The 27273-nt window shown below is 47.5% G+C and overlaps 1 protein-coding gene across 3 annotated transcripts in view; it reads right to left on the minus strand.

Annotated features, from left to right (window-relative positions):
- Positions 1–872: 872 nt before the first annotated feature.
- FSD2 (fibronectin type III and SPRY domain containing 2) overlaps positions 873–27273 on the minus strand; it is a 35446-nt gene continuing 9045 nt past the window's right edge. Inside the window, exons 4-13 of one of the 3 annotated variants that reach the window (XM_080914681.1) lie at positions 23944–24174; positions 22903–22925; positions 21267–21388; positions 19265–19420; positions 15547–15681; positions 14715–14865; positions 11684–11817; positions 9917–10049; positions 5052–5228; positions 873–3175 (exon numbers count right to left, since the gene is read on the minus strand). In XM_080914681.1, coding sequence (XP_080770807.1) covers positions 2923–3175; positions 5052–5228; positions 9917–10049; positions 11684–11817; positions 14715–14865; positions 15547–15681; positions 19265–19420; positions 21267–21388; positions 22903–22925; positions 23944–24174 — 1515 coding nt within the window. In that variant the 3' untranslated portion in view covers positions 873–2922. The remainder of the gene's footprint in view (positions 3176–5051; positions 5229–9916; positions 10050–11683; positions 11818–14714; positions 14866–15546; positions 15682–19264; positions 19421–21266; positions 21389–22902; positions 22926–23943; positions 24175–27273) is intronic. The other 2 variants (XM_080914682.1, XM_080914683.1) reach the window with 2 other exon arrangements.

A 27273-nucleotide genomic window follows, 5' to 3' on the forward strand; every position in this document is an offset into this window, starting at 1 on the left:
ACTTGTCACTCAGATTTGCCGTGAAGCATCACATCCTTATGACACAAATACTATTTTTCCTTTGTTTGAAGGGAATCGGGTCTGTAGGTTCCAGGCAAATAGTAGTCAGACCCAGTTCTTGGTTTCAAATCTGGCTGCTTTTCACTTCATGACAGTTTCTCGAATGAATCCTCGCTAATGCTCTTTCTCTTATCTCCGCTATCCCTGACCCTTCCTTGGCATTCCACTCCATTCCCAAGTGTGGATGTGGCAGTAAGGCTCTGTTCTTCACACTGTCTCCCTTAAGATTTTCTTCCTCCCTGCAGTATTTGCTGTAGTTTTGAAAGGGCCCTGCCATCCTTCCCACCAAGAGCAGCATGAATCCAAGGAGCAGTGGTGGACAACAAAGGTACCTGTTCACACAGCGTGTTAGCCCCCAAAGTCAAGTTATAAACAAAGCACACACTGTCTCTGCCTTTAGGCATTGTAGAGGTGATTTCAGAATTAGACTGGACTGAGAACCACCAGGAAGCAGAAGACAGCGTGTTTTGGAAGTGTACACTGCTGTGCCGCTGCCAGCCTTTGTTAGGAAGCATTGGGGTAGGTGGTTGTCTTAGTCACTATTCTGTGGTTATCACAACACTAACACTGTTTTCAAGTCCAGAGTTCAGTGTTTCTTCTGACATTCATGATAATCTCTTAACTGTATCACCCATAAGGTCAAAATAAAAAAAGCAGACGGCATACTTGTTAAAAGATGACATCCTGTGTTTCGACACCAATGTTAGGAAAAGGATGAAGAGAGTGCGGGGGGGGGGGTATGCTCCATGGAGGTGCCTCTGGGGGGCCCATGTTGGGGATCCCTTCCCCCTGAGAGACCAGCCACAAGACGGTACAGTACAGAATAGAGTTTATTCAGGTCATGGGGGAAGTTAAGAGGGTGGTAGGGGCAGAGAGAGAAGAGTAGAGAGGTAGAGGAGTAGGGGCCAGCCATGAGCACATGGGGGGGGCAAGGGTGGGAGAGCAAGAGAGAGGAGGGGCAAGCAGCCCCCTTTATAGTGTCAGGTAACTGAGGGGTGTGGTTTACAGAATCCCAACAATACCGGCTCAGAGTAGACCTTACCGTTCCAAAGGGGAGGAAAGGGAGCATATTGAGGAAATACTGGACCAAAGCAAGACCTAAACCTAACAAAGCTAACTCCAGTTCTGCATCTCCATGTCTAAAGTCAGATCCCCAACTCCTTTCAGCTTTGCTGACTGCAGCACTTCTCTCTGGGGTGGGTTCCATACCCTCTAGCAGCTCTCCCCTGCACAAATCCCAGGTCTCTAGTATCTCAAACATCATGAAGTTTCCAAGGCAATTGGGCTTCACCTTTACAGTTTCATATCCTTCCTGGGCCTCCACACAGGGACACTCCTGACATGCCTGGCCTCAGTGGCTTTCCTTACCTGTGGAGGAAAATTCCACAACCTCTCTCGTACTCTTAACTGTAAAGCCAGAAAGAACCACATGGCTGAAGCTACCTAGTTCTGCTTGCTGGGCTGGCACTTGGCCCCTCTTTCAGTTAGTTTGCACCAGCTTTCTGTTGATGGTTTCCTTTACTGCTTAATGTTTCCTTTTGATTCCTTTCACAAGTTGCTGGCTTAGCTGGGTGGGGTGTTGCCCTAAGGACACCACTCCCTTTATTTATTCCATTTGGCCTTGGCTTTTCTTTAAACTTGACTCCTTCAGCACAATACTTGGTTCTAACCAATCATTTTCTGGTTTTCCTTTTCTCCTCAAACTGTACATTTTGTAGTGTTCCTGCTCCCTTTACTCCTTTTCACTATAGATATGCGTAAGAGTCACCCCTAGCCTCTTAGCTGTCTTGAAATCTCCTTTGTTAATCCAAAAAAAAAAAAAAGCTTCAAGCTTCAATTTGGCCTCAGGCATATTTTTAGGGCAATGGCAAAAAAAAAAAAAAAAAAAAAAAAAAAAAAAGGCAGCCAAATTCTTTGATCAAAAGAATGGTCTGTTGGCTATTTACTAATCTATTGGCCATTTACTAATTTTCATCCGCTCTTAACTTCTTGATCCCCTGAAGTTCAAATCACCTCTGTAGTGTCTTCTGTGCTCTCATTAGTCAAACACAAAAAATGTATTGAGCCACTTTTCTAGTCCAAAGTCCCAAAGTCTTTCATATTCTTCCAGCAAACAGCAAGGTCAAGGCTGTTACAGCAATATCCCTGTCCTCGACACCATATTCTGTATTAGTCATTATTCTGTTGCTGCGAAGAGACACCGTGACCAGGGTAGTGCTTAAAAGGAAGATGTAAGTGGGGGCTGGCTTACACTTTCAGAGGTTTAGCCCATTATCTTATCATGGCTGGAAGCATGGCGCGGGACCAGTAGAGGAGAGGTGGGTTCTGAACCACAAAGCCACACCTCCTAGTAGGTCTAATCCTTTTCCAGTAGTGCTCCTCCTACCTCCTCCCCAACCTGTGACTAAGCATTCAAATGTCCGAGCCTATGTGAAGAACCATTCTTACTCAGTCTACCACAAAGACCTTAAATGGGCATCTGACTTCCTTCCTTTTCTGTAGAGAGTTTCTTGCCTTTCTAGTCTGTTCTTGGTAAACAGTAAAATGTCACAAATGTACAAGAGCTGCTGATACCATCATGACTTCCCTGACCCTCTCCCTAGGTCTATAAGTTTAGGAGACTCAAAATACTTTGCATGTCACAAACTGCAATTTTACACTGTGAGAGTTGGACCCCACAGAGTCCTCACTTAACAGCCTGGCCTGATAAAGGCTCTCCTAGCATCGGGGTACAGCACACAGGATGAGTCCCCATCAGGTGAAAGGGGTTCCAGGACACTAACGTGAGCTTTAGCTTCTGCTGGCAGTGGGAGCCTTGAATACCAAGTTCAGCCAGCGAGGTGAGGGTGGCTGAGGAAGGGCCTAAAAGAAAGTGACATGCTTTGGCATTGAAATGCCATTGTAGATCTTTAGGCATCCAGACTTTTCCAAGGAAAAACAGGGATGCACAAATTGGTGGAGCTCACAGCTAAACGTGTACAGGTGCTGAGCAATGTCCACGTTGAAAAACGACAGTGTGGAGTTCTCGTAGTCTAGCAGGACGCCAATCTTCTTCGGAGCAACTGTGATCCTTATGTCTGGAGTTGTCCTGTTGTGCAGGAACTCATACCGATGCCTGAAAATTTAATGTTGATACAACAAAGGTTTGGAAACTATGGGCGAGCTGTTTGCAGAGTGTTTTATACTGACTTGATTCACACTCCTCCAGTCTTGTCCCTTTCTTGTAGTCAGTGACTACCAAGTAACATGGCATTTTCAAATGACTTCTTTCTAACGTTTGTCCTAAACACAGTTTTGGACTTTCTTGAGTGAACTCTGCACCTAAAAAGATTTTATGCACAACCATAAACTTCCACTGTGTCAGAGTTTGCAGGGAAAGGAAACATTTGAAGCCAGTGTGTGACACATTGGAATGAAGAATTTGAACTGAGGGGGCCTTCACTAAAAGCAGGCCTCTACAGCCCGAACTAGGACTCCATGGCTCTAGCTCTTAAACTTGCCCCTGAGCAGGGGTTGTCACCTGGCTGTCACAGGTGAGTGTGGGAATGATCTACACCCTTTCTGCTATGTATCCCGTGTGCTTTGAAAACGGGCCAAAATCTAATGTAGCCACAGGACATAGACATCTGAAGAGCCACTTTGTCTGGTCTATTGACTCAGACTCCATAGATCATCACTAAAGTGTCAGGCAGCTGGTCTCCATCTCAGCTCAGCTCACTCCTTTAAACAGAGCAGCTTCTCTCTACCAACAGACTCAAGACCGCGATATGGGTTCTAGAGGCCGGTTCCCACCCTCACATGGTGTCCTCCTTTCTTCTTTCTTCCCTCCTGATTGCTAGAAATGTCTATCAGCCCCACCCTTGCTTTCTTTCATTCTAGCAGCCAAAATGTACCTCATCTCCCAATGCCCCTGTTAAACACCGACTCCCAGGCTTCCTGGCTTCAGTCCGACCCATGTTCTTTCTAAACAAGGCCTCTATTCTTACTTCAGACAAAGTACCTGTCTTCCTTAGAGTGGCTCTTGCATTCCTAAAATGGTTCTCATGGTTAGCAGAGTTCAGTCTAATTTGCTCTCTGAGAGAGCTACTGTTCTCTTGGACAGTACCTTTTTTTTTTAAGTTTTTCAAGACAAGATTTCTCTGTATAGCCCTGGATTTTCTAGAACTAGTTCATCTTTAGACCAGGCTAGCCTCAAACTCAGAGATGCCTCTGCCTCAAGTTTAAAGGCACACACCACCACCACCACTGGTCAGAGGCTGCATCTTTTCAGAGGTGCTGATAGGGCCTTGGGTCATGCCTGTGTGTTTTGTTTTGCAGTTTTCAAGTAAAGGAAGGTGGTAGCCATGGCTTTTGTAAGTCTAAGCATTTTGTGCATTGGCCAGGACTCTGAGATCCCGCCCCCCCCATGTATCTGGGACCATTCTATGCTGGACTAGTCTATGAAGTGCTCAGTGGCAGAAGCTGTGGTATGGGAACCCTTAGCTACACTGACAAGATGGAATGGCTTTCTCAGCAGCTCTGAGGATGAAATACAGGAGCTTAAGACCTATACTTCTGGAGGCAAACTCCCTGGGTTAGAAGCCAAGCTCTGATGGTCCACAGTGGGTAGATGCTGCTGCAAGGGAGGCCTTTGTCCTATAAAAATACAGGACAGTATGAGCCAGGCCTGGTGGAACATGCCTTTAATCCCAGTATTTGGAAGGCAGAAACAGATGAATCTCTTGAGTCTTAAGGCTAGCCTGTTTTATATAGTGCATTCTAGGTTAGCCAGGGCTACACAGTTATGATACTGACTCAAGGTGGGGGGGAGTATAGACACTGTTGGTACCCAAGGGGCTTTAGATGCTCTTCTTTTTCAGGTGAAGTGGGTGGCAACATCTCTTGCCATACCCGAGACTATTTTCTAAGCAAACGTGTGCCTTGGTTACTATCAGTAAAAAATATTCTTTTGACTTTCAAATCCCTGCTCTGGATGTCCAGACTGACTTTACCTTGTGGAGGCAAATGTGTGCCTCATGCACCAGGAAAAGCAGTTTGCTCCCAGGTCTTCCTGTTTAGGGACATCTTCACAGGCCACACCAACAGTGTAGTCCACATGCTCATCCACTTCCACCTCCCAGTAATGGCGTCCTCGGACAGGAATTAGACTTCCCATGACAGCCACACACCTGGTTTTAGAAAGGGTAGAAGCGCAGGCTGAACTAGGCTGGGCCGTTAGCATTCTTGTGTAGCGTGCAAAAGACTCTGGGTCCTACCAAAAAGCGGGGACATATTTTATTGTGTCATAGGCATAGCTAATGCACTGCCTGGTATGTAACATGGATGAAGTAACAGTAAAACTACAGAACAGGTTCTGTTGTGTCCTTCAGATGGCTAAGGCATTTCTAGGAATGACGCTAGATATATCGTTGTCAGGTGGGAGGGACTCAGAACCTGCCGCACAGCAGTCAAGCCACCATGTGCTTGCCGTCTGTGACCAGCCAGAAGGATGTCTGAGGTACCCTTTACGCTGGTGTAAAAGTGTTTGCTGGGCAAGCCTGGCACCCGAGTCCCATCCCCAGGTCCCACAGAAGGTGTTAGGAGAGAGTCAGCCCCATTGTCCTCCACCCGTCCCCACATTGCCATGGCACATGTTCACCTGTACACACGCACAACACACAAAATAATGATGATGATGATATAAAACGTACTGGGGAAAAAAGATTCAGAGGGTGATCCAAAAGCCAAGTAACACATTCCCTTCCCTGTCATCAAAACCAATCCCCAGTCCTCCCCTGGGAGCCACCAACAGCAAAGTGCTCCATGGAGGAAGGTCTCTCTTGCAGTTGGATCACACCAGAACCTTTAAAGTGAGCATCCAGTTCAAGATTCCTGTGCTGGCCTGACCATTTTGCAGGAGGAACAGAAAGGCCCCGCTGCCAGGGTGATGTCCGCTTCCACATAAACTTAAGGAAACAGCAAGTGGGCCCTTGTAGTCTCTGAGGCAACTTCCACTTGAAGGTCAAACTGAAGCCTGCCTGAGCGCCTAGAGATTGATCAGTCAGTGACAGCCAGTGGGAACTGCCATTGGAAGACACGCTTGCTCCGGACCAATAGGATGCGGGTGGAGAATATAAAGGATGTTCCCCAAGAATTAATAAACGAGCTTGCTGCTACGCTCTCACCTGCTCTCAGAGTCTGGGCTGTGATTCTGTGCCTTCTCACCCACTGTCCCCAGGGTGGACACTGGGCAGTATGAAAGACTCAGGCTTTTTGTCTAAGTGACAGACATTTTCTTCCTCTCTAAGCCCCTCCCTGATTGCCCAAGCAAAGCTTTGGGAAGGCAGCCCACATCTCTATCTGCTGCAAGTTCACTGTCTCAAATGCAAAGCATCCTGTTCCCACACCTCTCAATGCCAGAGCCCTGTTTAAAGTTTCGAAGAAGGTACGTACCTCTCCGCTCTTCCTTTTTGATTAACACTAACTACAGAGGTGCTGGGGACATCCACTCATTGTAAGCATAAGGACCTGAGTTCAAGGCTCAGGACTTATGTGAAAAATAAAGTAGGGGGCTGGAGAGATGACTCAGTAGTTACTTGACCACTGTGTTTGCTTCTTAGTACCCCCCACAGCAGCTCAGAAGTGTGCAACTCCTGTTCCAGGACATCTGACACTTGTTTGGACCCTGTGGGCACCAGACACGCATGCAGTGCACAGATATGCCCATTCTAGCTAACATTTGTACACACAAAATAGTATAATTTAAAAATACATAAAGTAGCTAAGTAGGGGTGTACTTCTTTAATCCTAGCACTTTAATCCCAGGCAGAGGCAGGGGAATCTCTCAGTTCAAGGCCAGCCTGGCTTACAGACTGAGTTCCATGACAGCCAGGGCTATACAGAGAAACAATGTCTTGAAAAGGAAGGAGGGAAGGCAGGCATAAATCTGGTATGGCCATGTGGCAGATTCTAGGGCTCAGTGACCAGCTTGCCTAGCCTACTAGCTGAGCCCCAACCCAGTAAGGCCATGTCTCAAAAACAAGGTGGATGGCTCCCAAGAACGCCTGCGGTTGTCCACTGGCTTCCATACATGACCTCCATGTCCACTGGCATATCACTAAAACCCCAAACCTGTCACAGTATCCTTTGGCAAGTTACTCCTCTATGCCTCAGTTCTCTCATCTGTCAAATGGGATCAGTGAGCACCTGACCCTAGAAAAGTTGTCTTAATGACTGGACACATGTAGTACTTCATGGCAGTGGCCATACAGTCCCTCCTCCTACCCCTCTGCTGCCCTCAGACTAGTTTTCTTCCCTAAACATATGCTGAATGTGTGGCATCTCTGATCCACCCTTCTGCTTAATCAAGGCTCCTTGGTTCCCATCTACCTGTCTCTGCCCCTTCTATCTCTAACTTTTCCATGGACTCTGCTCTTTCTAAAATGTAAATCCAATAGGGTACTGTTCTGCTGTGAGTCTCCAATAATTCTTACCATCTAAAGAGTAGAGCTCCAAGGGCACTGATTTGTCACTATTCCCACTCGTGTTCGCGTGCATGTGTGTGTGCTCGAGCGCTTGCATGCACATGCAAAGCACATGCAAAGCACATACCTATTCTGCCAGCCTCCCAAACACAGCCCTCTCAAGAAATTCTCCTTAGGGGCTCTGTGCTAGTTGTTTTTGTGAACTTGACACAAACTAGGGTCATCTGGTGAGTGAACTGAGGAAATGCCACCCTCAGATTCGCCTATGAGAACTTTGCGTGGGATTTTCTTGTTGGTGTTTGATGTGAGAGAGTTCAGCCCACTGTGGGCAGTGCCACCCTTGGGAAGGTAGTTAATGGGAGTTGTGACCGAGCAGAGGTGGCAGCAAGAGAGCCGAGAGACAGGTGGTCTCTGCGTGGGGCTAGCCATGGAGGTGGAGAGACCGGCGGAGCCAGAGTGTAGCTGGCATTAGCATATCATGGTGCGCATTCCTTTATTAATATTTAACACAACAGGGTCAGGCTCCAAGGATGCCTTGTGTGCCCTGCCTCCTCTTTCACAGGCACGTCTGACCTGCTTGAAGGGGTGGGCAGGGACAATACCTCCCCCTCCGCCCTTGCACACAGCACAGCCATCAGTGGAACTGGAGATGGTGGGAGCTAACTCAGCTGGACTCTCTCACAGAGCCAAGACAATGGCTCTTAAATTCTTCCAATGTCTCAAGATGAGATGCTTGACAGCTCAAGCAGAATGCCAAAAAAGATGATCAAAAAGCATTTTCCAGAGTCAGACATGGTGGTGAACCGCCTGTCACCCCAGTGTTTGGGAAGCAGGGGCATGAAGAAGAGACATTCAAGCTCATCCGTAGCTATGTGAGACTCTTAGAATAAACTGAAAACCCACTTAAGCGAGACTCGTTTGGGAGCACCTGCACCTCCTTAAGCACATACTTACACACAACTGTTCTATTCTTAAACCTTCGCCTGCCTCTCCTCCCAAGCTTAATCTACAGGAAAAGCTTCTCTTAGTAAACACCAGCATTAACCTGATACTCACTCACCCTGAAATGTCTGTGATTGATTATGGACTTCACCTGAGCAAAGGCCTTCTCGAGCTAGTCTAGCAGCAGCGTGGACCTCTATCTCCAGCCTCTTTCTCCCTCAGCAGATCCTCTGAACTCTTTTGCCCTGACTACTGGGAAGTAGAGAGCCTGTTTACTGGTTTAAGCCTGGGAACAGATTCAGCCTGGGAGGTTAATCTGTCCCTTCTGTTGCTTTTATTTTTCTCCATATTATATAGTAGCCCTTATTTTAAGCCTCTTTTAACTTCTTGCAGAAAGAAAAATATAATAGCTCAGCATAAAGTACTGAGCTCTGGAAGGTGATAGCAAGCTGTCCAGACAGACAGACAGCCCCACAGGCAACCCCTCCCTCAAGTCTTGTGTAAGACTTTTGGATCTGACCCACCCAGTGCTTTGGTCTAAGGTGATGTGCTCTTTGGTGTGAGGGCAATGAGGCTGGCAAACAATTAGCCATGAGGACCCAGGGGAACTGGTGCTCTCCTGTTTCCTGGAGGGCAGAATGACAAACATCTTTGAGCTACAGTTAGTTCTTCCTGCTACACCAGAAACTAAGTAGCCAGGATGCTTCCCCAACTCAGGTGGGCTAACAAAGTGTCCGAATCTGTAGAACACCTGACTTCATGTATCACTTGCACCATGGCTCTGACCCCTCTTGTCTTTTCTAGAGGCTCAGAAGATGTCACCCACTGTGATGTGGGAGGGAAAGAGTCACCTTTCCCTTAGGAACTCGCTGCCTGCCTCATAAATATTCATTAAACTCATTAAGAAGCTACAAAAGAACCCACAAAAGGGCCATTCCCTCTGGCTCTGCAGCCCTGCACTGTTTTACAAATGAACCTCTGCCAGGACTGCATCTCTTGAAGACAAACTAATGCAGTGGATCTCAGCCTTCCTAATGCTGTGACCCTTTAATATGTTGTGGTGACCCCCAACCATAAACTTATTTTTGTTACTACTTCATAACTGTAATTTTGCTCCTGTTGTGAACTATAACATAAATATCTGTGTTCTGTGAAGGTCTTAGGTGACCCCTGTGAAAGGTCACCTACCACTGGACTAAGGGGAGATCTTCACAGCAACAGAAGAAAGTGCTCAGTGCCTGGTGTCTGTCCCTGCGCTGTGTGACCCGATAGCCTGACCATATCCCATAGTGACCACAGCCAGGACTTCTGTGGGCAGAGGCCAGCGCAGTCTCTTCTGGGTCCCTCCTACCAGCTCCATCCTTTATCACAATCCAACTTCTTCTGAGTAACACTGGCATTATGTACATTTCCCAAATGCTCCGTGGGGGTTAGGGGAGGCAGTCAGATACCTGGTAAACTGCATCTTGCTGGGTGGCAGCTCCCTCCTGAAACTTTTCTTCTCACTTCGAACCACTGTAAACCCATCGTCAGAAATGGTCAGCCAGGGATGGCAGGTGTCCTTGTTCAATTGGAAGTAGCTTCCTGTGGAGGGGGGGAACATCGAGAAACCCCAACCTGTTATTGCAAGACTTGTCCGGCCTGGCCTAGGATAGGAGCATTACCCAAGCGTGTGGCTTCTTCCTGAAGGATGCACAGAACCCGTGCCCCTGGCAGAGTCATGATCATATGTGAATAGTGTGGCCACTATTGTGGGGCAGGACTTGTACAATTAGTCACATGCAATCTGTATGTCTTCTCTCCCTTAGCCCTTATGTCTGTACTTAGATGGGGCATTACTGTCTCCATTTTGTAGATGAGAAAACTGAGGCTCAGGTGGTTAAGAAATAATAGAAGTCAGACTGAACTACTCATCTCTCTTTGATCCTAGACACTGGATTTTAATTTGCAGGCTCTAAGCGTTTGGGCCTCAGTAAGAATTTCTAACCTTGCCAAGGAAAACCGAATTGAGGGAATTTGCTTTTTGGTATTGTTTTTTAAATTGCACAGGCTCATCTGCAACCATTTTGTGGCATAAACTACCCTGGAACTTGTAGTAATTCTCCTGTCTCAGCCTCTGAAAGAAAACAGAACTGGCTGTGTCTTTATTCTCTGCTTTCAGTGTGGTTTGTTTGTTTTTTTAGAGCAAGCATCTGTAATTTCCAAACACCCAGTTTCCCATCTATGTGGCTGGAATATGAATGTGTTCTCACAGATCTCTCCTGCCAGTGGGGACAGGAGGCACAGTGTGTTTCAGGGAAAGAGTTCAGTCAAGGGAAATTGTTTCCAAACACTGGCTAGGCTCTCTGCTGCTGCTCACCTGGAGGCCACCCACTCGGCTGGCTTGAACTGAGCTTGGTTCATCTACTAAATGGACAAGCAGAAGTGTCCCTCTGGCCCAGAGCTGCAGCCTCCAAGAAGGCATTCTGTTCTCACATCTGTCCATGGGCACCATCCTCTGGGAGGTTTTGGAGGCTGCAGGGAGGTCTGGGATGCAGAGCTGCAGCATTGCAGGGGTGGGAAAGCTGAGGGCACTGCGGTGGATGTTTCTAATGACGTCTCTGCTCACTGAGAACTTGGACATGGGTTCATGCCAGTTCTCTGACTTGGTGAAGGCACATGGGAAGGGATGTCAGCACCCAGTATGGTCACACAGAACATGGAGGCAGGGACGAGGCTGGCCTCTAACAGGGGAGGTGCTTGTTCTGACAACAGGAACAGGGAGGTGGCTGTGACTACTTGCAGTTCTTGAGAATGTCATAAAAGCCCTCTTCTAAAGCAGGTGGGCTGACTCACACCTGTAATGCCCAGCACTGGAGAGGATGAGGCAGAAGGATCACCCTGAGTTCCAGGTCAGCTTGACTACACTGAGTTTGAGACCAGCCTGAGCCATAGAGCAAAACCCTATCTCAAAAAACAAAACCAAACAAACCCATCAGGTAAGAAATATATAGGCCTCTCAGATCTAGTGGGATAGCCTCTGGTACTTGAGGGGTGTGGAGAAAAGCCTTGAGTTCTAGTACTAGCTCAGCCAACCCAAGTTCTATGGGGCTTTGATGGCTTTGATGTCTCATCTGTCCATAATGGGATAGTTATGTTTTCTAATGCACTCTTAGCAGCACTGAATCTGCAACAAAGTGGCTCATTTTGAGTCCCAAGAGTGTGGCTGGCTTACAGACCTGTGGTGTGTACTGTAGCAGGCTCACTCCGGGCACTGGTGCCCCCCATGTTGAGGGCTCGAACGTAGATTGTGTAGCTGTGCCTAGGCTGCAGCTGTATCAGGGATTCACAGGTCGGGATGCCTACAACGGATCTATGCACAGAAGCAGAGCAGCTGTCAGCAGGAGCCCAGGCACCAGCCTCCCTTTTCACACCCATTGTCCTCTGACCCACAGCAGCACAGCCAGTGCTCAGCTCCCTGGACAGGCCTCCCATAGTTCACAGCTTGCTTACCAGTCTCTGTCTGACTGTCTCCCTTCCAAGCTCCCCAGCCAGGTTTCCCAAGCACGCTGCACTGTGCTCAGCGTGTCTACTGGAGCATTTGTGGAGGATGCACCTTTTTTTGTCTCTAGCCATGTTAGGGCCATGACCTCTCGGAGGGCAGGACCAACATTCCTGGACCCATAGAAACCTTTCAGTGTACGAGCAGTCTATGAACAGATGACTTTGTTTAAAGCAACTGCCACAGAGAATAATCCAATTCATTTCAACTGGGCTGTATGGAAATACAAACTCATTACACCATCTGGATTTCTGCGGCTGTCAGACCCATTTCCGTTCAACTGAAATGGACAACCGAAGTCTTCAAGATGGTGCTCATGGGCAGATTTAAGGACAGGATGCCATCTTGGAGGTTGCAGCTCTGGGCCAGACGGACACTTCTGCTTGTTCATTCAGTAATTAACCAAGTTCCTTCCATCCCAGATGCTATATGTCCTGGGAAACTGGACACAATCCCTATTCCCAGGGAACCTGCAGTCTGTATGGGAAGAGAGGCATTGCTTCAGAGAGCCCCATGGCATTCATGAGAAGCCTGCGTGTGCTACAGTGTTGAAGGGTGGTTGTGACTTTCAAGCTGAGTTCTGAAGAGTGACTAGAAGGTGACTGGGTCAAACCAGGATAGACTGGTCTCCTGCGCAGAAGACACATGTGCAAAGGTCCCGTGGCAAGAAAGAGAAAGTAGGAGCTGGAGAGGGAAGGGTTGTTATATAGGATGAGTAAGAGAGGAAAAGAGCCATAGCCTGTGAAGAAGCTAGAGCCTTCCCTTCAGTGACTGGACATGTGATTCAGTTGGTCCGCGAGAGTTAGGCATCACCTCAGATCACCCAAGTTGCTGATCTGTCCTCTGAGGGGTCCAGCATTATGGATTGGATGAATCCCAGATTATTATAAATAGTGAAAGAAACCTGGATTGCTATCGTGGTCCAAATCACTAGACCCCTCCCCTGACTTCTGACTGTCTTCAGCTTTGCTGTGGTTATAAGCGCACAGAGCTTGGAAAGAACAGATGGATAGGATGCATGTTAGGTTCTGAGGCTCTCAACCGGCCCCAGCCGGTGAGGATACATCTCTGTGGATCGAAGGAAAATGCCAAAGCTCTGTGTGGGATAAGCAGGGCACTCTGAATGTCTGAGCTCCAGTAGTGTAAACAAAGCATGCCTTATTTTTATTAAGCCAACAAAACATGAGGTGACGTTTACAGTTAGCGTAAGCAAATGCAAGCACAGCAAGGGAGTACCCTTGATGCTATCTAGTCTTACACAAGGTCATATGAAGAGAGCCAAGAATATCTCTCCCAGGCTTTTGTCATTCCCACAGAGATAATGTGGATATGCCATGGCATCCCTCCATGTCCCTGCTTTCAAGTACATTTGCTCACCATAGTTTATGCCATTCTTTCTAGAAGCTCCCCAGTCGGAAGAGCGTTCTGCACTCTGCCCCATCTAGAGTCCACAGTAAGTTCACAGCTCTTACACAGGCTCCTAGCGGCTAGCCTCAGAGGCCTTTCCCATTCTCATGACAGCTCAGAGCGCCCCTGAAGTCCCCAGCAGAGCTACCCGGGACTCCACGCAGGTGCTGGGCTGGGCAGCTGGATGAGCCTTAACCTGTAAGCTGTAGGCCTGACTACCTGGCTATAAGCCCAAGCAGCCACACTTCCTCTGTGGTGCCATGCAGTAGACTCCTGGGACTCAAAGGTCCTGGTGGCCACCATGTCCGATTCCTCACAGACTTGTGAAGGCCTCTCGCTCTCAGACGGATGGAGAAGGCTCCAGTGTTCTGTATCCTTTGTCCACTGTCCACTGAGTCTCCTTTGTCATTCCCATGGCCTTCTCCCCCGTGCCCTGATTTTAATCATGTTAGCTCCAGTTCCTGCAGAGTGTCTAGCCCACTCCTGACCCCAGTCATGCCCAGAAGCCTCCCCTCTCCTCAGAGCATCTGCCTTGCTCTTGCTCCTCTCAGGCTCAGTCCTCCCAGCCTGGACTCAGTTTAAACAGCTATCAAAAAACAGGCCCTGCCCCCACTACCTCTGTCTCCGTTGCGTCCTTCTCTCCCTGGGTTGTGTTACATGTAGTCTATTGGTTTGCCTATACTTATTTTCCTCCCTGCACCATGAGCTCCTTAGGGCACGGAATGTGTCTTTCTAGTTCGCTAGTATCACGAAACTCTCAGTGATCAATTCTTGATACACGAATGGAAAGGAAATCTTTTTTAAGGCAGGGTCTCAGACCCGTGCTGGCCTTGCGTTTTCTATAAAGATGAAGATGAACTTGAACTCTCAATCCTCCTGCCTCCACCTCCCAAGTGCTAGAATTATAGGTGTGCACCACTATGACTGGATTGTTTTGGTTTTATTGGCAGGGTCTCTCATTGACTCTGGAGTTGGGCTAACAGCCAGTAAGAGCAAACGATCCTCTGTTTCCACCTGCTATAGCATTGGGGTTAGAGGTGAGGATTCACACCCAGCTTTGTACGTGGGCTGGAGACCCTGAGTCACACTCACACAGCACTCTTACATAGTCTGCCGCCTCCCAGCCCTTAACTGGATTTAAAAAAAAGGTAACATGGGTCTCATCATTAGTGTTCATCATTCAATAATAACATTCCAGCTGCTTCTTGAACACCCTACACAACCTAATTAAGACTGCTATGTGTCACCAATTGTGACTTTGTCCTCACACTGCATATACAGTGGAGACTCTCAAGACTCACTCAGTTACCCCCGAGGCCTCTGGCGTCTCTGCCTGGATTAGCTCCACTGTATAGGAGTCCACAGGATTCAGGTTTCCAGACTCCCAGCAAATCAGCGCAGCCTCTTCACAGCTTCTGATTGCCTTGGTTTTTATAGAGGGAGGAGAAGGGGCTAAACACAGGAGAAAGGAGATACGAGCAAACATTAGGTTCAGTTTCAGCCATTTTGTTCAGAGCAGTGGACAAACACCACAGCAATACAAGTGCCTGGGAACTCCTCTCAGACATTCCCGGGGCTGAGGGTGCTCACTAGACCTGTGATGGTTCAAATAATAAATATCCATCATCACCTAGGGCATTTGAATGCTTGGCTCCCAGTTGGTAGGCCTGTTTGGAGAGTTTTAGTTTTGCTGAAGGAGGTACGTCACTCTAGGCAGGCTTGAGAATGTAAGGACTCACACCGTTTCAAGTTCTCTCCCTCTGCTCCACACTTGCAGTTCAAATGCTCCTACTGCCGTACCCACCACCAGGTCTCTGCCGGGACTCTCCCTGAAACTACAATCCCGAATAAACCCTTCCTTCTTTCAGTTGCCTTGGACATGGTGTTTTAATGCAGCAATAGAAAAGTAACTTAATACAGACAAGTCCCGAGTGTCTGTATAACTGCAGGTAGCAGACCAACCATGAAGATAATGTCCCGGCCATCCAGGGAGATCTAGTGCAGTAAATGAAATACAAGGAGGAAACCACACGGAGCTCTTTCTATCCTTCAAGGGAAGCAGAAAGCCCAGCCACACCTAGAAACCTGCAATGCCCGGCTCCCTTGGATGAAAATGAACAAGCCAGGCAGTACCTGTCATGTATACGACATGCTCGCTAGAGGGGCTGGGGCCAGTCCTGTTCTGAGCAATGACCCAAAACTCATACTGGGTATTTGGCTCTAGATTTGTCACTGAGCAATAGGTTTCTTTGACTGTCATGGTGAACTCTGGAAGAAAAAGAAAACAAAAGTGACAATTCAAACCTTAAAAGGCCTCTGGACTTTTCTGTGTCCCATTGTAATAGAGGAGCCTGGGCTGCCCACTCCTCCCTCCTCTGCAGGCACACCCTGCTGTGGGTGCTCAGAGGCTTTGGCTGCCTAGACCTCGAAGTGGGATTTACCTTGGTGACCAGTTTAGCGACTCAGGAGACTATTTGGAGAGTTCAAACAAGTCCCCATGCCACCCTGCACCAGCTATCCCAAATTAAAGCCAGAAGAGAAGATATTAGTTCTTTTTACCTGATAAGAAGCAACTTAAGGAAGGGTTTATTTCCATCAGGGCAGGGAAGGCAAGATGGCAGCTACATGAGGCCATTACTCACACTGTATCCATGCCCAGGATACAAAGCTGAGCGCTAGCACTAGGCCTGGTTTCTCTGTTTAATAGTCTAGGACCCCCTCCCATGGGATGGTGCCATTCACATTCAGGGTGGGTCTTGCCTGCTCTGTTAAATCTTTCTGGAAACACCTTCATAGACACAGCAAGAGATGTATCGCTATGGTGACTTTAACTCCCTCAAATTGACAATGGAGATTAACAATCATAATGAATTGGTCCACCTTGGTCCATCTGATTGCACTCAGGGGGTCTTAGATATGAATTGTCTAACCAACCCATAAGATTATAACATAATAAATATGTGTTATTTTAAGCCACTAAATTGGGGGGAGGGAGTATTGTTAAAGAGCAAAACCTAATTGACATAAGGCTAACTCATGGCTTTGCACATTTCTGTAATTCTACTACTAAGAAGGCTGAGGCAGGAAGATAGCTGTGAGTTCAAGGCTACTCTGGTCTACTTAGACCTTCTCTCAGAAATCTAACCAATGAAAAGGTATGAGAAAGTCGTAAAATTGTCGCTTGGTAATCAACAACAACTGTTTCTACTAAATGAGTACCCTACATGGATGAAACGTCTCTGAAGCCAGAGGCCATTGATGAAAACCCCAGTTTTAGAGTAGGCTACTGTATTTATTGGCTACTCTTCTGTTGCTATGATAAAACACTGTGACACACTGGTTATCTATGGAGACAGAGTTTATTGGGGCTTCTGGTTTTAGAAGGAAGAGTTCCTTGTTGGGGAGGCACAGAGCAGGCAGGTATGGCAGCTGGAGCAGGAAGCTGAGTGCTCATCGACCACCAGCTCAAAGGAGAGAGGTGTACAGGAAGAAGGATGAGGAACAGGAAGTGACACGTTTCCTCTGGCAAGACTACATCCTGAATGTCCCCATAGCACCACCAACTGGAGACTAAGTGTTCCAGTGGGGCACCTGAGCCAGTGGGGAACATTTCTCATTCAAACCACCACAACTACTTTCCTACTGGTCAGAGAGGTCTCTTGAGACCCCATAAACAATACAGGCAATCGGCACTGCGGTTGGCTCTCCATCAGATCCAGTCAGAAATAGGATGGAAACTTCCTGCTCCATAGCCCTCACAGTGCCAGAAGGTCTTATACAGACTGTTGAGAGTGGGGGTGGGGCAGAAAGGCATAGTGATCTTCCCCAGCCCTGGTTGTTCATGCTGCAGCACTGGCCTGGTGCAATAGCGGCCTGCTATTATGAGGGTAACCAACCACTTCCTAGTATGTTGTGAGATCTGCTCCACACAAATGATTTCATGCCTTCTGCTATAATCCTGGTCAAAAGTCCATGACCAGGGGAGATCATAGTCCCTAGTGGGAACCTACTGTTGTATTTTGACAAATGCTATATTCCAAATGTTTATGTTTGCACCAATAGATTTGTGTTGCTCTTCACGTTGGTGAGAGAAGTTTCTCTTTACAGTGGGTAATGGTTAATTCAGTGATTCATAATTGGTTAAAATGCCAATTACAAATATATAAATAATTTTGAGTACTTAGCTGTCAGTGGGTCATTTTATATCAATGGCCCATAATCCAAGGTGTAGGGAAGTTCAAATAAGAGGGCTCAGGAAGAATCAAGGGGGCAAATAGGGAAGAGAGCTGCGACACTCTGACTTACTTCTAGACATGGTATGGCCATGGTACTCATCAACTGATAGCAGCTGTGGTCATCTGCACAGATCTAGCCAATCAAATCTCCAGTATGGATGGGGATGGGCCCTGGAGGCCGCACCCCTAGTGGAGGTAGTTAATGGTTTCTGAAGGAAGGGGGGGTGGTCAATAGATATGGTCAATATACATTGTATGAAAGTTTCAAATAATAAAAACTACTAAAGATAATAATAAAAATAAAGAATTTTAAAATCTCCTCTTTCCCAGTGCCTAGGCAGAAATGCTCTAACCTCCCTTAATTCAGAGCCCATACCTGCCAGCTGTAGAGCTTAGCCCAGTGAGCGGCAACCTGATAACTTGGTTCTGCCACAACTGTGACCCATAGACATCTCCGCCATCCTCACCTGTCAATCGGAGATTGACAAGCCCAGACCTGAAGCACACTGGAAAGACCTAATTACTTCAGGTTTGTGGGGCTTGGGGAGTAGTTTCTCCGCAGTCTGACCTCACCTTCTTGTTATGATTTAAGTATGTGCCCCCAATGGCTATGTGTTGGAGGCTGTCCCTTGTTTATGACCCTAGAAGGTGAGCTCTTTAGGAGGTAGGGCCTCATGGGAGGAAGTTACATCATTGAGAACATGACCTTGAAGGGGATATTGGTACCCCAGCCCCTCCATGTTTTTCTTGGCTCCGTGAATGTTATCGGGTGAGCAGATTTTCTGCCACACTGTGCTCTGATAATGCTGTGCCATTAAAGACAGAAACTGTGGGCTACAACCAAGTTTCCTCCTTAAAGGTTGATTTGTGGTAGTAGTGCACACCTTTAATTCCAGCACCAATGAGGCAGAGACAAGTGGATCTCTATGAATTTGAGGCTAGCCTGGTCTACACAGCTAGTTCCAGGACAGTCAGGGCTACACAAAAAAACCCTGTCTCAAAGCCAAAACAAAGCCAAGAAAAAGTTTATTTGTCTCTGATTTTTGTTATAGCAACAGGAAGCTGGCTATGATGATTAGTCCTAATTTTTTAACTTGGTAAGATTTAGAATCACTGAGGAGACAAGCCATTGGCCATGTCTATGAAGGCATTTCCAAAGAGGTTTAGCTGAGGACGGATGAGCCACCCTGAATGTGGGTGCCACCATCCAGTGGGCTGAGGTCCCAGACTGAATATAAGGGAGAAAGTGAGTGGACACCAGCTTTCATCTCTGCTTCTTGACTGTGGCTACAGTGTGACCAGCTGCCTCCTGCCTGTGCTGCCGTGCCTCCCTGCACTGGTGGACTGAACCCTCAAACTGTGAGCCAAACAGACCCTCCCCTCCCAAAGTATTTCTCAGCCAACATCTGTTCACAGTAACAAGAAAAATAACTAACAAATGGCTAATACAAATACTCTGCTCACAGGGGAAGGTTGGTGGAAGGGTAGCCCCCACCCTAGCTAACACAAGCCATTTTCCTGGGGTGGGGGAGGGGGTACGGAGCTGCTACCAGAGAGCAGGGGCCATTTCCTGAAGCATTCTTGTCAGCAGCAGCTCTTCAGGCCCTGGACCTTACCTGCTCGGTCCTTGCCAGACGAGCTGTCCTGCACTGGCCTATAGGACAGCTGATAGCTCTCCACAGTGTCATCCGAGTAGAGACTCCAGCACACTCGCACGGAAGAGCCGGTGGCCGAGTTGGGGGCCTGGGGATTTATCACTGGAGCAGAGGGAGCTGGAAAAGGGAGAAGAGCACGGAGGAGCCTTACATGCAGGAGCGGGATGGGTGTGCCCACATCTTGTTTCCTTGTATTATTCTGTGTGTATGGGTGTTCTGTCTGCATGTGTGTCTGTGTACTGTGCCTATAGAGAATAGGCAGGAGGTATTTATAGCTGATATTCAAAACACTGAGGAACCTCCAAAACTCAGTGGCAAACAAAGCAGACAAGCTCCTAAATAAATGTCATTTTAAAATGAGCGGAGGACTTGAACAGGGCTTAGTCTAAAGAAGACGCACAAATCTGCTACCAAGAGGACGGCCAGCTGCTCAACGTCACTTATCATGAGGGAAATGCAGATCGAAACCATAACCGGAGCGCTTGTGCTTGTGTGTGCCTGCAATCCCAGGACCTGGGAGGCTGAGGCAGGATCACAAGGGTGAGGTGAGCCGGGGACACTGTCCCAACAAAACTAAAGACAACACATGAACAACACCCAAAAAGCCATAGCAAGCTATTGCCTCACACCTGTTAGAACAGCTGTGTTCAGAAAGCAAAGGATGACGGGTGTTGGCAAGGATCTGGAGAGCGGAAGCCATGTGTACTGCCAGGGAAATGTACCATTGTTGTGCAACCATTGTAGAAATCAGCAAGGCAGGCCACCCAAAAATTAATAAGGAATGGCTAGTGCCTGTGACGTCACCCCCCGGAGGCCAGGAAGCAAGAGCATCTGGGCAGTACCTTGAGAAACCTTAGCTTACAGGAACGGAGGGGCTGGGAATAGAGCTCAGAGGTATAGAATATACTGGGTTCAGTCCCCAGCACTGAGTGAGGGAGAGGAGATCCTGTCAAATGGGTCGGCAGCCCTACATTAGATATGTCCAAAAGAACTAAACTGAAATTGTAGATGCCTCACACAGTTATTTCACGGTAGCCTTATTCACATTGGCCAAGATAAGAGAACATTTTTTTTTTTTTTTTTTAATGTATGGAGTACAATTCAATGGAATACTACTGATCCTTAGAGGAGAAAGAGCAGAGAGACAGCTCAGTGAGTGATGTGCTAGCCAAATCAGCCCGAGGACCTGAGTTTGTTGGATCCGCAGCACCCGAGTAAAAAGCCAGGCAGTTGTGTGCCTTTGAGATCGGAGGATTCCTGCGGCTTGCTGTCCAGACAGTCTTGACAACCCAGGAGCTCCAGTTTTCAGTGAGAGATCCTTTTTCAAACCACACGTGCGGAGCAATTGAGAAAGGTGCCTGATGTCACTCTCTGGCCTCTATCCATGTGCACATGAATGAGTGTGAATGCTTGTGTGCCCCAACACAGAGAGAGGGCTGAGAGGGAAAGAGGGAGAGGAAGAGAGGGGGGCAGGAGAAGGGAGGGAGGGGGAAGGAGGGAGAGAGAGAGAGAAGGAGGGAGGGAGAGAAAGAGGGAGGAGAAGGAAGGGAGGGAGAGAGAGAGAGGGAGGGAAGGAGAGAGGGAGAGAGAGGGAGAGAGAGGGAGAGAGAGGGAGAGAGAGGGAGGGGGAAAGGAAGAGGAGGTGGGAACACGACTTAGCATCTGATCTACTCCCTTCCATTGCAGTGGAAGATACCATGGATACCGTATTGTTAACTCCAGCTGCCATTCTTGTCCAGCACATCTGAGATTTATTTGCCTTGCAGATCTAGAACCTACTCTCGGAGCAGTCCTCATTTCCGGAGTCCTGGCCTGCTGCCATTCTGCTTTCTAATTCTGTGAGTTTGACTACTTCAGGCCCCTCACGGAAGGAGACTCTGCAGTGTTAATCTTCCTGTGAATGGTGTATTCCCCTCACTAGACTCTGCACTCTCTCCCCTCCCCCTCCCTCTCAGAGTCAAACCTGGGATGGTATTGATGGAGTCCATCAGCTGTTCCACATCAGAGAAGTCCAGGGTCTGGTCTTCAAACTCAGGCTGTGCAGAGAGTTCCACGTCAGTTTTGGTTTTCAGGAATTTCCCCAGTCTGTGGGTATAAAAAGACACGCCCAGGGGTTGGGGAGTTGGAGCAGCAGTTAGGAGCACTGGGTGCTCTTCCAGAGGTCTTAGGTTCAGTTCCCAGCAACCACATGGCAGCTCACAACCCTCTGTAACTCCAATTCCAGGGGATGTGACTTCTGGCCTCTGAGAACAGCAGGTACACACATGGTGCACAGACATACATGCAGGCAGCATCCCCATACATGTTTTTAAAAGCACACATTCACACAAGCAGGGAGGGTCTTTCTTCTTAGGGTACATCTGTAGTGCTGGGTCACTAGGAGGGAACGAAGAGGCCTCTTGGCTAAACTTGCATTTTCTTACATGCTTCTGGATATTGGTATCCAATTAGATGGCGGACTGGAGGTGACTGTATTACAATGTTGTTGCTTTGACAAATCCCTGAGACAAGCAGCTGAGAGAGAGAGAATGTCTACTTTGGTTTCAGTTCTTGGTCAGCTGGTTCTACTGTTCTTGGGCCTGTGATGGAAGCATGTGGGGGGGGGAGCGCAAAATGGAGGAAAGCCAGGAAACAGAGAGAGAAGGAAAAGAAGAAAGGGTGCAGGGACAAGAGATCTCTACCCGTCCGATCATGTCTCCAGATCCCCACTTCTGAACATGGCCGCTTTGAGAACAAAGCCTTCAACCCAGGAGTCTTTTAGGGAACACCTCCTATCCAAAGCATCTATCTTTGTCTAAGCCTTGGGGGTGGGGAGAGAGAGGAAGGGTTGAGCCTAAAGGTGGGTGGAGCCTCACCATCAGCAGGAGGCAGCCTTGTGCTTTCCCCACTCCCCTGTCATCCCACAGCTCTAGGAGTTCTTGGGGCGACTACTTTGAAGATCTGCACTCTACATTGTCAAGTGCCCTCCCTCACGGTGCTGCTCCGGAGGCTCTAGACCCGTAGTCCTCAACCTTCCAAATGTTTGCCACCCTTTCCTACACTTCTGCTCGGAAATACAGGTTTTCTGAAGGTGTCGACCCACAGGTTGAGGAGGACTGCTCCAGACGTATTTGCTCCCAGGCAGTAACAAGGCTTCTAGGTGGCAAAGGAAGGTTTGAAATCCAGCCTCCCCCCACTTTTTTCCAAGTATGTACAGTATCAAGTCCCCAGGTAGCTTTACAGACCCTGCCTTATTAAGTTCCCAGAGAAACAGTCTGTAAATAGGGAAGGTGGGGCCTTGGACTCGGCATGACTACAATCGCAGGATTTATGCTCTGCCATAGCTGACTTTAAAATGTACATGCTCTCTGCCACAGCATGACCAAGGCGGGGCCTGGGCATAGGCTTGCCGGATGGGCCTCACCTCACATGTTCCCTTCCAGCCCAGAGATTCTAAGCATCGACACTAAAGGGCCTCCTGACCCCACACTGCCATTCCAAAGCCAGCACGGTTTTATTTATAGTCACGGAAGCTGAAGAGGGAAGCAAGAACCCAGTGAGACGGGGTCTAGAGGTGAAAAGAATGGAAAAAAGAAGCTAGGTTAGGATGAAAACATTACCTGTCAGTCATGGCCACCGCATCCTGAAAAGGGAGAGAAAATAGTAAGTAGACCGATTTAGGACACAATTCTTCCGACAATATAATAATGTAAACATTTTTCATTGCAAATTAGGGAAAGGGGGAAACCACTTTAACAAACCTACCACACTCGTGCATTTCCCTCTACTCTCCCACACCTCCCGTTGTCGCACAGGGTCCTTTAAACCACTGACTACACAGACTGCAGAGAAACACTCATTTACTTAACAGTTCCTCTGCTGTAGGACGCTGTGGCTGTCTGTGAGTTTTCACCATCATAAGCAATGCGCTGTTTCCTACGTTCTGGAAGTGAGATACAATGGTACCCTGGGACCGCTGGCTCAAGGTTGGGCATTGTTGTGGCACCTGTCACATTGCTCTCTGCCCTTATTCATGGATCTCTTGCCATAATCACAGTGGGCAGGAAGCATGAGAACAGTTTTGAGAAACAGCTGTGGGTTTGGACCATGAGGGATGTCAAACTCAGCATCTAGGACGATTCTGAAGAACTCTCCTCAACCCTCTGGGATCATGGGGCCTTGTGAGATTACTAACTGAGGTGGAAATTCCCATAACTCTGCTATACGGGGTTTGGGCCAGATTTGATAGGTCTTAAACGTAATTAAGAAATGGATTTGGGGCATATGTATGAAGTTCTAAAGCAAGATTTATAACTGGCACCCTCGGCACAGGGAAATTTAAAGAAGTCTATTAATCTGGACCAGCTTTTACCCAGAGACCAAGAGGCAGCTAGGAAACTCTCGGGATACTGTCCTGGCTCAACTCCATGATTACAGGAGAGTCAATGACCAAGGGTCTGAGGGACAAAGCTTGGAACTACCTGGGAAATGGTGGAGGGAAAGAACCAGTAATGTCCCTGCCTGCTTGGCCACTGAAGTGATGTGGAGAGATGGGGTACAGCCTCCCACTCTCTAGGAGAGAGGGTAGACTAGCCTACCCAAGGCTAGACCTGGCATCTTATACCATGGTTTCACGCTTCCTTTCCTGTTTCATCACAGACCTTTAAGAACTCAACCTTTTCCTCATGACACATTTCCTCTATGGTTTCCATCAGCTCTCTGCAGGCATCGAGGTTCTCTCCACAGCTGACCAGTTGTCCATATAAGGCTTCCAGCTTCTCTTTCTTCTTCTCCCCCAGAGCTTGAATTTTTTCTTCGTACTTTTGAGCAAGGGTTTCCAAGATCTCGTTGTAATGGCACTCGAAGTTTTGTTCCTGTCTTCCAAAATTCTCCTGCAAAACAGTGGGCCTTGGCCATCACTTTAGTGGACGGGGACATGAAACCCTGACCTGTTCACCCCTTCATCCTCTTCTGTCTCTCAGCATCATGCTGCAGGGAACGCCGGGGAGTGAACACAGGCGACTCCTTCTTAGACCCCCAGGAGTGATCTTTAATTAATTAATGTAACTGAACATGTATGTACACATACATGTTTATGCATGTGAAAGCCAGAGGTACCTCAGGTACCATCCACGGGGTCTCTCACTGGCATGGAACATACCAATTAAGGTAGGCTGGCTGGCTAGCAAGCCCTGGAATTCCTCCTGTCTCTGCCTCGCAGCACTGGGTTTACAAGCACTGTCCACACACTCAGCTTTTCTGTGTGGGTCCTAAGGGGTCAAACTCAAGCCTTCAGACTTCACCAGTTGAGATGTGTCCTCAGTCGCTCCACCCCACCCCCGAATCTTACCAGAAAGTGCTCCACTCCTGTCTCCTGTCTTTTCTTACTGCTGTTGCAATCCTCCCCGGTTTTTTTTTTTTTTTTTTTGCTACCTCCTATCACCATGGCAACCGTTCTAGGAGCTTATCAATGGTTAATCAGCTTGTTGCTGGATGCTTTGACTTCAAGGCAGAAATGTTGGCCCTGAGAGATGTCTGTCTGCCATTCCATCCTGCATTCTCACACCTCACAATATCTGTCCCCACTGACTGTTACATGGATTATATGAACACCGGGAGTATATAGATCTACTTGGTTCATGACAATGAGGAGAGATATGAGAGCTGAAGGGGAGGGGGAGGTTGTGGCAAATCGCACTGGCTGACTGATGAAGAAATGCAGGAAGAGGATGTCGATATTCTGGAATGGGTGGTATTTACATATTTATTTCTTGTTTTCTTGACATAGCCTCTATTAGGTGACCCTGCATGGCCTGGTACCTGCTGTGCAGGCCAGGCCAGCCTGGAATTCCCAGCAATCCTCTTGCCTTAGCTTTTCAAGTGCTGGGATTACAGGCAGGCACCATCTGGTCCACCTATTGTATGTGAACTGGGAGCACAGAGGCTGGGAAATGCAGTGTTCTGCCTCCGTTTTCCATACTGGAATCCCATGAGGCCCAGCGGGTTTTGATTGTTTCATCCAAATGAAGCTTCTAGGAGCCATGCCAACAGTTGTTGCTAAGCATAAGACCCACTCAGAATATCGAGAGGGGAAAGCAATAGACAAGTCCCCAATGAGGATGACAGGATATTCCCAGAGTCCTCGCTGGAGATGAAGTGACTTAGTTCTGAGAATAAGATGACAGAATAGAGCATAAGGAACTTAAAACATCTGAGTTTTGCTTGCACGTATAGTCATTAAAGGGTGAGAGGCAGAGGGAAGATAGAAGGGCACTAAAGGGTGTGAGGTCCCCTTTGAGGCAATGCAAACACAGGGGACAGCTTAGCAACCTTGCTGCATCTTAGCAACTCTGCGCATCCCCTACTATGAACAATGCACCTAGCAATCTGTTAGCAACCTAGAACCCCTATTTACACAGAACTGTGTGTACACATGCTTTAAACAATGGGGACACTTACTCTTCGTAGCCACCCCTGCCAGCACCCTGTTTCTATCCAAACATATCCTATAACACAATGCAGGATTATGGGATAGGGTCTGACGCGGCCTAGACTGGATTTGGGTGCAAGCAAAGCATGTCAAACTGTGTTCTCAAAGTGAACTTTTAGAGAGAAGGCAGAATGTTTTATTTACTGTCTTATGTTCACACACAATTGGGTATACGTAATTATTAAAATCAGATGCATCCGGGAAAGGGGCATAGGCAGTGAGTAAGGGTTCATGCAATCAAAGTCAAAGTGGTGAATTTACCAAATTATTATCCTCTTTTCAATCCTATAGGAACCCCAAACAATAAAGGGAACCCCAAACAATAAAGGAACCCCAAACAATAAAGGAACCCCAAACAATGAAGGGAACCCCAAACAATAAAGGGAACCCCAAACAATGAAGGGAACCCCAAACAATAAAGGGAACCCCAAACAATGAAGGGAACCCCAAACAATAAAGGGAACCCCAAACAATGAATGGAACCCCAAACAATAAAGGGAACCCCAAACAATGACCAGGCCCCTGAATGCTCTCAATCATGTGTCAACATTTCGGTGTTTTGGGCTTTTTGAACAGGGTCTCTCTGTGTAGCCCTGGCTGTCCTGGAACTCACTATGTGGACCAGGCTGGCCTAGAACTCTCAACAGTGCATTTCTGATCTGTCCTGTAATCCAGCTTTGTGTCAGTTCTTTTGGCTACTTGGCAGTTTGTGAGTTTTTCACTTCACTTTTGAACAAGAGACCAAGCAACTGGACACATTTGGCCCAGATTCTTTAGCATTCTTGACTGTGGTGTCAGAAAGCCTGCAAAGAGGCTAAGTTAAGGGACAGGACAGATACTTATTTGTATGACCTACACACAGCTAGAAGTGTCTGAGTTGGAGGAACGATAACCAGCTGGAGTGGGGGTGGGTGAAAAACTTAAACCTGTTTTGACAGAGAACTGCTGTCTGGTGTGTAGACAAGAGGGAATTTGCATATACTACTGTTTCTGATGTAAACTAGTCCCGACACCATGGAAATCAGTACAGAGTCTCCTAAAAAGCTGAAACTGCACTTCCCATTTGGCCAAGTCAACCTGCCACAGACATTGAACATCTGTGTTTATTATAATAGCTAAGTTATGGAATGAACTAAAGTGTCCATCAACAGAGGGATGGGTAAAGAAAACATATATACACAATGGAATTTTGGCAGGAAAATGGAATGCTGCTAGAGATAATATAATTAAATGAATTGAGCCAGTCTCAGAAGACAAATATATATTCTCTCTCATTTGTTGTTACTAAATCTTCATAAAATTATGTATGTACACAGGTCATGAGAGTGTCTAGGGAGCAAGCAGAGTGTGAAGGGGAGAGGAACAGGGGGATAAGAGGGAACATGCTCAACATATGTTATATACATGTGTTAAAATGTCCTTACTCTGCACAATTCCATGTACAATGAATATACATAATAAACCTTTTCAAAGGGGGAAAACTTTGATATGATAGGTACCC

This window comes from Micromys minutus (genome assembly GCF_963924665.1).
Source record: "Micromys minutus genome assembly, chromosome: 3".
Lineage (NCBI taxonomy): Eukaryota > Metazoa > Chordata > Mammalia > Rodentia > Muridae > Micromys > Micromys minutus.